Here is a 13,196-nt window from a genome sequence, read left to right on the forward strand (position 1 = left end):
TGAAAATGTTCAGGTTTTTTTTTTTCATACTGAGTGGAGATGTTTTAATTACATCTTGTGTATGTACAATTATGTTGGAGAGTCACTTTGCCAAGGTAGTAATTGGTACTGTCTGTTAGAAATAAGTGTCTGCCTGTGCCAAAACACAAGGAGAGATTTGATGTATATATAAGATACAATAGCTTTCTTCTCTTTTGCGGACAGGTACTAGGGTTTTCTAACATTTGTAGGGGGAATACAAATATATATTCTTATAAATAACAAACACGGTGTCCTTTTCTTCCTCAGTAAAGGGTATCCAGATTACTTACATACTATTTCAAAAACTCCAATAAGGTTTTCTAATTGAGAAGTGCACTTCAACAGAATCCTAATAAATCAATATTTATTTTTAGATGTAGCTTAAGGTTGCATCTGCTAGTTGAACCGATGGTTAACTTGTATTATGTTACTGTTTCTTTGGTCGTTTTAGCAGCTTTAAATTTTGGTGTTAGGAAGATGCAGTGCATGTAGGGTCTTGTGTATTCATGGTACTGTCATATTTGATACGAATACGCACAGGGCGAAGGAGAGCATCTGGGATGTGAAAATACTGTGCATTCAGGACGAGATGCATTAAAAGTGCCTTGAGTCATACTCTTCCTTGGAGGCAATAGCTGCCGGCAGTCCCAGGGGTTGCCACGCAATGTCACCGCAAGTGTGCTTTTTCCATTTAAGTACTTCTGTTAAAAAGTGTCATTAACTCAAAAATCATTCAAACCCACTCACCGCTTTGATCCTATGAAGTTCTTGCTGCCTTAGAAGACCTTATTTAAAAAAAAAAAAAAAAAAAAAAAATTAGAGTAGAACTTCTTTGTCATGTCTATTTTAAACATCTAGTTTGTACTAAAGGCTCATTTTCCTTTGAATTTATGCATCGGCTTTTCAAAAATAGATCTCTCTTGACAAGCGCTTGCAGCCTTTTGATGCTCTGTCCTTGCCAGGCTGCTTTGTGCTTGTGACACTGCACACTGCTTCAAAAGGAGAGACTTAACCATATATGTTTTTAATAATGTAAAGCTCATGAGGCTGCTGCTTTGAGTCTGGCCTCTTTATTTAAATCGGAGAACCTGCCCCTCTGCCACCACAGCAGCTCGGGCCTTCAGGAGCCCAAACTGACCGTGGCTGAGGAGAAAGGGGCGGAAAACCCAGCTGCCGCCACGCTGCATGGATATTTTAACTGATTCCTGATGTAATCTTGCCTTTTTTTCGTGTCCGTGGCTGGTCACCGTAGGCCACTCCGGCAATGAAGGCCCAACGCTAATGGGGGAATAACGCCGCCACCATCCCTCTTCGTGCTCCGCTCCGGCCCTCGGTTCTTTCCGGGATCGCTCGGCACTTTCCGGAATTCCTCGGCTCGCTCCGGACCTCCCCGCATGCGCCGCTCCGGCAGCTCGGGTGGGTGGGGCCCTCCCTACCCCCCGCTCCCGATTCTCTCCGAAGCCCTTCGGCTCTTTCCGCCGCCCGGCAGGACCGTTCTGCGGCGCTGACGTCACCTCCGGGCCGCCTTATAAAAAGGCGGGTGCAGGCGGCGCGCGGTGTCCGTGGCGGAGGGCGCGGAGCCGGCGGTGGAGTTCTGCGCACCGACCCGGTGAGGCGACGGGCGGGAGGGGGGGGGGCCGCGCCCGCCTTCATCCGACCCCCTTCGAATAGAGACCCCCAACACCCCCACACGCCCGCTCCGCCTTCCGCCGCTGCGGAGACAGGTGTAGAGGTGGGCGCCTCCCTCAGCCGCGGGGGAGGCTGAGGCCGCCGCGCTGAGGCGGGCCCTGCCTCAGGCGGCTCCCCTCGGCGACCGCTCGTCCTCGCCGGCGGCCGTAGGGTTTGTTATCGCGGGTGGCCGCGTCCGCAGAGCTGGGGTCCCCCCCGCGGCCCTCTGAGGAAGGGAGGGGAGGGAAGGGCGGGGGAGCAGCCGCGGGCGCGACGCGGATAAAGGGCAGGCGGTCGAGGAGCGACGGGATCCGCCCTGGGCAGCCTGGACCCGCCGTAGGAATTTCATTCAGCGCCCTGGGGAGGGGATAAAGAGGCGAGTAAATAACAGTGACAGCGGATCTCCGTCCCTCCGAGGCAGAGAGAGGGGTCACCGCTTTGCCCGCCTTTCCCTGCCTTTCCCTTCGCCCCTGTCCGGTGGGGTTTGCGGTAAAACTCCGCCGCCCCCCTTCCCCTGGGGAGAAATGCCGGGGGGAGACGGGGAACCCGGCGCTCTGCGGTAACCCGGCACAGCAATGGCTTCCCTCAGCTCTCCCCAGCCCTGTCCAAGGTCAGGAGATGCAGCAAAGAGTGTGTGTGAGAGGAGAGGAGAAAAGGCAGCGATGGAGGGGCTGGGTGCTCGGTGATGGCTGGAGAACCCCTTCCTCCAGGAGACAGACAGCCGTGTGAAAGGACGAGCACGTCAATACCTTGCATAGCAGAGTTGTCCAGCCAAGCAGGAAGACATTTACAAGAAATCCTCCCAACCTGTGTTCCTTTCACATATGTGTCATTTTGGTATATAGGTCAAGCACTACTGTTTTCCTTTGTAAAAGAATCAAGATTTGTTCCTCTCTTGATTAATTTTTTTTTTTAATTTAAAGTAAATCACAGTAATGACAGTCAAGTTTTTCTCAATTCATTTCCCGTATACACCTTATCTGGTCACAGTGATATACACCTATATTGCTAGATCATAAATATGTACCAATAAGGTACAATTTCCCCTGACATTTAAGGAAAAGCATAAGCAATTATCACTACATTTTTTCGGCAGGTCTGTGTTGACTGTTCAGGATTTTTAGTAGCTATTTTGTTATAAAACAGCTACGTGTTCCAGTCTAAAATGTACGTGACTATTGAGCAGTCTTTCATACATATTTAAATAGGTTCTTAAGAGCAGTTATCTGGAGATGGCGAATGAACACATTGGGGGGGGGGGGGAAAACAGGCAAAAAACCCTAGCTGGGCCTGAAATGGTTCTATTTCTTCCTGGAAAAAAAATAATCCATTTTCTTTTGGTATTTTGTTTTCAGCAAAGTGCCAGAAGATTCTGATGATTGTATTCACTGAAAGGCCTTGGTCAGGGATTCAGATTTGTTCAAAACAAATACCAAATCCCACCGTGTGATTTCTATGCATTTAAATGCAACTAGCAATGGGTTCTTCCATGAAATCTTCATTTGGCCTTACTTATAAATTTTGCAGAGAAAAATAATCAACAGAAGATTGAAAATGGGATATTTTATGCTGCATTGTGTGCTGGATCTACAGCTGTAGTAATGAAATTGTTAAGCTGTGGAAAATACTTGAACTGAGATAACGGGTTGCATTGTTTACAAGAAGTAATTTTTTCTATTCCTATTGAAAAAAAAACCGTATCCGTACTGGTCAAATTGAAATAGAAATTTTATTTTAAAATCAGATTTTTATGCTTTATGAGATCCATAGTTGATGAAGTTAGCAAATGTATTTGTAGTTGGGCTTTTTTAATAACAAAAAAAGGTTGAATGTCAAAGACTGTCTTTTATGTGTTTTTTTACGTATCTTTCCGTCAAGCAGGAGAAAAATAGGAGCAGCCTCCAATCTCTTGAGGCAGGGTGGTACCTCTTGCTGTGAAATTCCTATTTCTCAACTGTTAAATTTATAACTAACCTTAGTAATGTAATGTAATGCAAATAACTTAGTATCTTCGCTCTCTTATTTTTATCTACTTAATGTATTTATGGGGTTGTAATTGTTTTATTCATAAATATGTTACTTTTGAGGGGCAACTAATTGCTTCCCCAGTATTGGAGGAAATAATATGAATTCCTCCCTTTTTTTCTGCTGCATGTTAAGATAGTGTAGGAGTTTGTTTTTCCATTTGTCCCTGGAGTGTAGGCAGTAGAAAAATGGGGTGGAGCAGACTGCAGATGCTGTGGATGGAGGTTGCCAAGCGTAGTCCGGCATTGTGCTCCCATAGCTGACCGTGGATCAAATGGAGTGGCAAGCTGCCTTCTCGCTGCTGCAACCGATACACGTCGAGCTATGCAAATGCCACGAGAGATATGCACTAGCTTCAGCAGGCACAAAGGCACATAACTGCGGTTGTCCATGAACAGCTTCAGGGATTGCAGTGTACCCATGGGGAAAACATAGCATTAGGGGAGGCAAGGAAATTTTCAGTTAAAAATTCGGTGGGTTAGATAGACTTAACAGATGCATAATTAGCCATCTCAGAAAATACCGTCTGTCACAACTGCTACTTGTCTGGTTTTTTTACTGTGGTAATTGAAAGTAAAGATCTTTGTAAATAATTACATTCAAAACCTTATTGAGTTTGTGTCTTTAAATTAAGCAATGCCACTTGATTACGCTGTAGCAGGCAGTGTCATTTGCCAAGTCCAGATAACTTTCTGTTTTGACCTTCAGGTTATGGTAATATTTTTTTTTTAGACTAACTGGAAAGGTTAATACATACCAAATTAAGTTTTCCTGTTGATATTTGTAACCTTTTTTTTTTTTGCATGGGGAGGTCTGTTGCTCGCAGTAGCTTGCGTAACAATAATGTCAAATTGTTGTATGTGGCAGGGAACCAAAAGGAAAGTATGAAACGTGTGCTGTGATGGAATATGTATCTACGAAAAAAAATGAAGCCATGTCCTTATGCTAGTCATTAGTTGAATGTTATCTTGATTTCCCCCTCCCTTTTAGACTCTACATTCCTCCATCATGTTGTCATCGTTTCGTAAACTCAAAGTCCAGGTATTTTTACATACTGCATGAAGTGTCATCACCATACTTGCCTGCCTTTATTGCAATGACCTATTTGTAACAAAAAGCCATTTATTTGAGAGTTTGTTCTATGTAGCAGGTGCTTTGTTTGTACTTGAGTGTTGAGTCTGATCTGCCTTTCCTTTAATACCTTGAATTTCCTAATTTCTGTTTGTGATGCATGATGTGTGAGCATTTTATAGTTGTTATAATTCAGTATCATAGGGTTTTGATGTGGATTAATTTTCTAAGAGAGTTTTGTTTTAAAACGTACTTGAGCAGTATGTTTTTACTTACAGCATCTAAAAATCAACCATGGTAAGATTTGCACTGTAGAACGCTATCCATTTGAAGTGGGCTTTGGTTCCTGTTCCATCCACTTGCACAGATTTATAACCCTTGTATTGTTGTGGTGTAACTGTTTATACGTCTGTGGGGTTTTCCGTTCAGTGATGGTAAAATAAATAGGATGTATGGATCAAATTTCAACTAGGTAACACAAGCAACTAGACTGCGTTTGGAAATGACAGTAATGTTTATACTACAATTAAAATTGCAATGAAAAGATAGCAAATGAGAATGGAAAATGCTGGGATTAATTATATAATATCACATTACCTGTAAACTCTGCGTTTCTGCAATGCAGTCAAGGTAATTTGCTTTCTCAGGAGTCTCGGCAGAGCGCAGCCCTTGCCAGAGCTGCATAGTTTTATCAAAGGTCTTGTGGTGATACTAGAAACGAAACGAAGCCAGAAAACCCCTTGTACATAAAGGCACCAGCTTCAGATTGGCAATTCAGCTGCTCTTATTTGAATAATGGAATTAAAATTTTAAGACTAAATGCCTAAAAGTGAACAGGTCTTTAATCGTCTTCTGTATTTCAAAAGTGCCTGGTTAAGGCTGTGCACAAACCCTCTAATCAGCCTAAATCACTAGCTTGGCAGCCTGCTTTAGTTCAAACAATTTACCCTTCTTTTTTCTTTTAATGCTACAGTTTCTCGTGTCCCCTTAATACCTACTAAATTTTGGGGCTCGTTTGAATTTTACCTGCGCTGTGGTTAGTCTGTGTGAGACTATGGCATTAAGCAGTGACTTCAGCACATCTTGGCTTTGTGTACTGCAGCGCTTGACTGATTTTTCTGGCTTGGAATTTGCAGAGGTTTGAGGCTGTAGGTGACCTTCCTTAGCAGAAACTAGGAGTATTTGGACGCAGGGTTCTGCTGCATGTAGTCCACCCTTAATATTTCTTTATTTTGTCGATTTAAATTCATAACAAACCAAATGACTGGGCATTAATTTTGTCTCAGTAGTGGTTTAAGCCTCCAGTATAGGGTATGTGATATGACGTCTTTCCATTACTTCTTCGTAACACAATATGCTTGTGCAGTTCCCTTCCCAGGAGCAGGAGCCGGTGCTATGCATAGTTTTCCGAAGGATTCTCTTTTATTTACCTGCAGTGCTAGCACCTCCTAACTTAGCTCTAAACTGGAGAGTCGTGGGTTTGTGTTTGAGATATAGGCAGTGGCTTACTTCTTCCCTAGCCTTTTGAGGAAGCTGTGAACGGAAGAAATGAAAGTCGGAAAAGTGTATGGTTTGGTTTTTTTTTTTCCCCTGTGTCCTTTCCTTTTGAAGGTTATTTTCACCTCCAATATTACAATTCAAATTATTTTTTTTGCTTAAAGAAAAAAAAGACCAGCAATCCATTCCTGTTCCCCAGGAGGGAGCAGACGATACCAGTTAAATGCTCTTTTGGCAAGGCTTCGGATGTGTAATATTGATGAATGGAAAAAAATGCATCAAGGTGGGAAGTAGGGAGTGTTCTGACAGGGAAAGTACTTGTCTTACAGGCTGTTACTAGGGCCACGTATGGTGAATATATGTAATGCACATCAGGACTTGTCTTAAGAGAAAGTCATTATTTTACTACATCTTATGGTAGAGATCTTTATATCCTGATATCTGGTTGGGTTTCAGGCAAAGCAGTTTAATTCTTTAACCTTCATATTGTAATCCTTAAAAATACGCTAAATTTTTCTGTCTAGCGCTGCGTGTGTTTTCCATTCAAGTTTTTTAAATCCCAGAAAACATGTTTTGTTAAGGGAAATGCTGACAGCTCTTATGTGCCTCTGCCCTGGTGGCAGCGCTGTAATTCCTGCTTAACCCACCTCGATACCGCTGTTTCCCGAACTTGAATGATGTTGCTGACATCATCGCTGTTGCACTGCGGTGTCTGTAAATATCTGCAGTTGGATATTCCCGTGCAAATTTTAGTGTACCCGTTGTGTAATTCGTATTGTCTGGGGAAGGGTGATCATTTTAGATTGAAGGACGAGAGTAATGAGTTTGTTTTGGGATGTTTTTGTCTTAAATTTACGCCATCTTTATGTTGGCTTTTTTTTTTTTTTTTTTTAATACCACCACAATGGTACATTTTGAAGAATTTCTGACTATTTTTTTAGTTAGGCATAAGCTGACAAGTGGCTTTCTGAAGTTACAGCACCAAAGTACAGTGGCAGATGCCTTTAGGAGAACTAAGACCTGCTGTTTTGGGGCCGTGTTGGCGATGACGCCTGCCGGGGCTGTCGGGAAAGCCGAGGCCATGGGCTGGAGCCGGCTGGTGTCATTCCTTCTGCCAGCACCGCCTGGAAGCTTCTCTCTGTCCGACCTTATCAGCCAACACAGGCAGCGCTGGGAGGGGCTGGAGGCAGCAGAGAGGTGCATGGGGCTGGGGATGAGGCCGTTATCAGGGCATTTGCGTAAAAACCAATATAAGCTATGTTTTTCACATTAAAAACACAAAGCACAACTTCTTATTGGCGCTTCCCTTGCTCAGGATGTATCCTAGCTGCCTTCCAGCCCTGTGGGTTGAACCAAGAGGGTTTAGAAACGTCTCGGAGAGCTGCTTCGTATTCCAGGGGGTAGCACAGCCGGAGCGTGAGACAGTCGGAGGTGGCTGCATCATCCTGCAGCATCGATGACTTTTGAGCTCCGAGCTCCCTGGTGACTGCTGATGGTGCTCTGGCAGAGCGCGGACTTGCTGACGTCAGCTGATCTGCTGCAGGAAAGAACAGTCTATTATTGCTAGACCAAAGCACTTCTTTTACAATTGACTAGCTCGACTTACTGTAGCTATAAAAGGAGCCTTTCTTTTAACGAATTCCAGCAGAAAGATGCGCCAGCTTGCATGACTTGTGTGGTGAGAGGCAAAGCAGCTACGAGGCTAAATTACAGGAGGTCTCTTATTTGTTGGGTTTTTTTTAAATGTTAAATAATTTAATTATTTGAATAATTTAATCATTTAAAGTGATTTAAAATCACTTGGGCTGTGGAGTTTATTCTAATGCTGAAATATAAGTTGACAGCAAAAGGCTGTCCGGTGTTCCAAAGACTAATTAGGATTTCATTTTATCCGGTAGTGCCCGTAACCAGAATAAGCGGAGAGCCAGGCTGCAGCCGTGCAGTACATTTAGACCAACCACCACTTTGTTATTCCTGGAAACGATTCAGTTTAAAAGAAGTGTTGTCGGAATTCAAACACAGTGTGACAGCACGGGAAGGGAAGTTTTTAGCAATAACTTGCTCTCCTGGAGGGAAAAGGCTGTTTGAAACAGGGCTTGAAACAACAGCCGCTTCCTTGGGAAAACAGACCTGTAGTTGAGCTCAAGTTGTGTTCGGGGTTTTGATCTTTTAATACTCGGATACACTAATCAAGTGGAGCTGTTGGTACCACTGCCAGATGAAACCTGGCCTTCATTTATATAATACACTCTACACAGACTGGGCTTTTTTTTTTTTCTTGCCCTCTTTTGACGATAACGAACGAAATGCCCAGGCCTGGAAGAGAAAGCAAAGCTGAATTTTCTTTCCTTCCTTAAAGTGCCGCAATGCAGTTGGGGCTCAGAGTTCACGGGAGTAACAACTGCTGCTGGAACGGCTGTGCTCCTGCAGGGTGGGACTGTTGGAAGAGAGCTTGGGAATGTGTGAATTCGCCCCCATATGTTCCTTTCTATCAGATGGTCCCTTTACAAGTGCTTGGAAACCAAACAGAAAACACGGCCGTATAGATCGCTTTGCAACCTGTGGAGGTTTTCATACAATTATGCAAGATACGTGTCTAATTACAGCATGCGGCTAACCAATGACTAAATAACAATTTAATATTTAACAACGTATTTTAAGAGATTGCCTGTGTCTTTTAGTATGCAGTTGTAGACTGGGTTTCTTCCCTATCTTTGGTAGGATTAATGGGAAATACATTTAGCTTGATGCTTACAGAATTTATAATGAAAGCATTTATTGAGCTATACGTGTAAACACTTGTACATGAAGACATTAATTGCATAATTGTTCAAGCATAGAATGTTTGTTGCAACAGCTTCTTGATGTGCGGAGTGAACTGTCAAATAAATGAGTAAATATCCAAACTCCGATGACAATAATGATATTACTTTTTAAATTTGTGTTGCAATTCTGTTCTAATGCACAGATTTCTTATTGAAAATTAAATTGCTTTTTGAAAGTTTAGGAACTGAAAATTAAAGGTTATGCTAATTTTAATGGAAAGGAGATAAAGCAGAGCAGTAGTCAGTTCTTTGCTGTCTGTGGTAACGATAACGGGTTCCAGTACATGAAGCGATGCGTAAGGATTTTCCAAGTGGTGAGAGGAGGATCACCGGTTACACGAAATGCTCCTTGACCGCCTTGTCTACGGTCAGGACTGTGAAGCAGCGTGAGGCTGTATGGGCTCTTATACATACTCTGTATGGGCTTTTGAAAGGTTATGGAGGGAGTGGCAGGGTGCGGTTGTAACTTTTCTTTAATTGTCTGAGAGAACAACGAGGCGATGCATCGCACAGACAGAAGTGTACCTATGTATCTATATATAATACACATCGATATGTAGACATAAGTACTTATGTGGACCAGGTAGCTGTTGTTCAAACTAAAGTAAGACTATTACTATTTTTTATCAGTATTGAGTATTTTAAATAAAATGTTTCCGGATTTTATACGTGGTACAGGAAACATTTTATGTCTATATGTTTAAATATATATATATGCACAGAAACACATTTTTAACATTTGTATTAGACACTTGCATGCTACAGTTCGAGATGACTTGGCCTTTGTATGACTGCAGCCATATTTTTCCAAAACAAGTAGATGTTAAATGTCTTTGTAAATATTCCTTTCCCATTATTTTCTGTTAGGAGTGTGCATTTCTTTATTTATATGTATAATGTTTATATTTTATATACATACCTGCACACACAGGGTAGGACTGTAAGTAAACCACGTGCAAGTTTAAAAAAGCAGGTTTTTCTTTCATGGATCCCTTCCTACCCTACCATTGTTTTATAATAAAAACAATATGTATTTATTTTGGCTTTCAGAAAATGGATCCGAGTGGTGTAAAAGTGTTGGAAACGGCAGAAGATATCCAAGAAAGGCGTCAACAAGTTTTGGACCGTTACCACAGGTTCAAGGAACTATCTTCTCTAAGGCGCCAAAAACTTGAAGATTCCTATCGATTCCAGTTTTTCCAGCGTGATGCAGATGAGCTTGAAAAATGGATCCAAGAGAAACTGCAGATAGCATCTGATGAAAATTACAAAGACCCAAGCAATTTACAGGCAAGTCCTACTGCCATTTTATGTTCCTGTACTATTAATATTCGGGCGTACCAGGTCAACTGGGATAGACAGAACAAACGCAGAAATGTAACTTGATCTGAGAGTGGTGAAGAAAGATTGATGCGAATACCCACAGCCTTGCAAAGTGTTCTTCAAAAGCCTGGTTTTTTTGCTGATATAATTGGAATATTTCTAATAATGGATTAGATGCTCAATCAGCACAGAAAAAGTTACTCAGTGCAATGTAGCGTAAAAACAGCTTTGTTTAATCCTAAAATTTGTTGGACACTGGCTATGTAAATATATGTGAATTCACTCATTGCTTCCACCAAAAAAAAAAGATATTTTTAGAAAATTAACTTGTGTGGGTGGAACTAGCTGATGGGTTCTCAGATGTTTGAAAGCTCCGGTGTACAAGAGCAAACACAATAATGAAATAACTAAAATGGAGATGTTTGAATACACCCGTGAAACTTATGGTACAGCTGTTATTTCAACTGTGCTATTTTATTGTTTGTTTGTCACTATTGAGTATGCATGAAATACGCTAAAAATCTTGATGCTGGGAAACGTGGAGGAAGGCTGTGCACCAAATCTCAGTCACGTTCTTTGATGTTTTACTTGCAGGGGAAGCTGCAGAAGCACCAAGCCTTTGAAGCTGAGGTGCAGGCCAATTCAGGGGCCATCATTAAACTGGATGAGACTGGAAATCAGATGATTAATGAAGGCCATTTTGCATCTGAAACCATAAGAGTGAGTTTTGGTTTTTTCCTCTTAACAGACTTTTCCTTAAACACTTTGCGCAGATTGCATGGATTCTCTGTATTCTAAAACACCTTTTAAAATTCTGTAAGTGTTTGATTAGTGAAATCACTAGAGAATTTGTATTTGTGAAGCTTAGAGATATTTTTCTCTTTCATGAGCACCTGGCTCTTACCTCTTCTTGGATCCAGTTCTGAGGTGAACTATCTGCCAGTGGAGCCCAGGAACTTGGACTGGAAAATAATCAGTAATTCAAAGATGTTTTGAAAGTCACAAGGCAAATGATTATACTTGTGGTTCTTCCCACCATGGCACAGTATCAAGAAGCAGCAAATTCATCTCAGGGTTGTTGACCGCTCTTTCTTGGTTTTTCTTCTTATATTTAGCATTTTAATTTTCTGCAGTAATAATTATAAGTAGCACAAGCAACCATACCAGTAAATTTCAGACATTTAATTTCTGTGTGCTCTGGCTCAGATCAGGTCTCTGGTGATCTTTACTCTCTGGTTAAGTTGTATTGAATCTCTTTGAATTTGCGTTCCACGGCTTTTTCTGTGAGCTCCAAATACAGTGCTCTGTCTGCTGTGTTTATTCAGCAGTGAACATCTCTTACAACAGCTGCTTCCTCGATAACAAGCAGTGAGCTTTCTTCAGATCCTTTTCCGGGATCTACTGTTGTTTTTTTCTTTCTCTCTAAATCTCCCAACCTGTGTAATGCAATGACAACTGTATTTTTAAAATCTTTGCTGCTGCACTAGATAGGTTTACATTTGGCAGTATTTGAGTGCTTATCATTGTTTTCAAAAATCTGAGCAAACTAAATTTTTAACCTTGAGAGTTTTCTTTTACTCCTCCTCCTATGTATTCTCATTTTTCTCTAGTTGTGTTAGTGTTTTTCTGTCTCATTTCCACACGCATACATGCACGTGTCCCACCGGTAAACACTTGGTTTTGTTCTCTAGAACTCGCTTTTAGATCTGCTGTTTCTGGGCAAAAGGAGAACTCTTGTAATACTGTTGTAGTGATTATCAAACTTAAGCAATATGTTAATTATTTCATTGTAACTAAGAAAAGCAGAATATTTTTCTTTATACATTATATAATAAAAAAAACCCAAGGAAGTGATAATTTCAGAAATCTCATTGTGATCGTATAATCTTTACCACAAATAGGAAGAAAAAATGCTTTGTAGTTGAGTGATCTTAAATAATACTGCTCGATGTAAATTGCTATTTGTGTTCTGTTTGGAGTGGTAATTTGCCTTTTACTGGTTCAGTCTTTCACGCCGTACCGGACTGCACAGCGCCCAATAGTAACGGCTACCCAAGTGGGGTCCCACATACGAGTAGGTGAAACTTCTGGCTGTGCAGTGCAGCTTCTCTTTGCAACGTCTTCTTTCTTCCGTGGTTGACAATTTGCACTATCCTTTTGGGCAGTGCTGGGAAATGGAGTTGTGTGAGCCCTTTCCTCCCCTGAAACCTCCCTACCTGAACTTTCTAAAGGGATTACATGGGTATCCACCCATGCTGGATGTTCAAAAGCTTCTCTAGCGTGACTTTCAAGTTTCAGATCTCGATGAGCAAAGCGTTATAGATGATGGGTGGAGCAGATACTTTCCTGTTTTGCAAGCTGTGTTTCTGTGTGGGAGTGTGGTTTTTCTTTTAATTGTCTATAAAATTTATGGTTGCTCCCAACAGTTTTGAAAGGCAAAGTGCAACCAGAGAGAGACTCAATATTAAAACCAGTAATTACTCCTAGTATTTCGGTAGTATGTTACTTAACAATGTTGGCTAAATATATTAACTGACTAGTGCTAAGAGAAATAGGTAAAGTACTGTAAAGTGGCAAAAGTTTGACTTGAAACAAAATCTGTGGTCTTAAATAAAAATAAATCCCAAAATAAAGACGAGATTCACTTACTGGGAGTTGACTTCCATGTAAAAGACTGAACGTTTGAAGAGAATAGCAGCAGATTTTTGGTCTGACTTCACACTAGCATCAAATTTAAATCAAATTTGATCTCAAAATGTTTACCCC

The 13,196-nt window shown here is 41.5% G+C and overlaps 1 protein-coding gene across 3 annotated transcripts in view; it reads left to right on the forward strand.

Moving 5' to 3' along the window:
• Positions 1-1,585: 1,585 nt before the first annotated feature.
• The window catches only part of SPTAN1 (spectrin alpha, non-erythrocytic 1), a 52,069-nt gene continuing 40,458 nt past the window's right edge, over positions 1,586-13,196 (forward strand). For 2 of the 3 annotated variants that reach the window (XM_074161247.1, XM_074161248.1), the window contains exons 1-3: positions 4,723-4,755; positions 10,158-10,397; positions 11,025-11,150. In XM_074161247.1, coding sequence (XP_074017348.1) covers positions 4,723-4,755; positions 10,158-10,397; positions 11,025-11,150 — 399 coding nt within the window. Of the gene's footprint in view, positions 1,631-4,722; positions 4,756-10,157; positions 10,398-11,024; positions 11,151-13,196 lie in introns of those variants that run through there. The other variant, XM_074161249.1, reaches the window with a different exon arrangement.

The sequence above is a fragment of the Numenius arquata genome, chromosome 19 (genome assembly GCF_964106895.1).
Source record: "Numenius arquata chromosome 19, bNumArq3.hap1.1, whole genome shotgun sequence".
NCBI classification, from domain to species: domain Eukaryota; kingdom Metazoa; phylum Chordata; class Aves; order Charadriiformes; family Scolopacidae; genus Numenius; species Numenius arquata.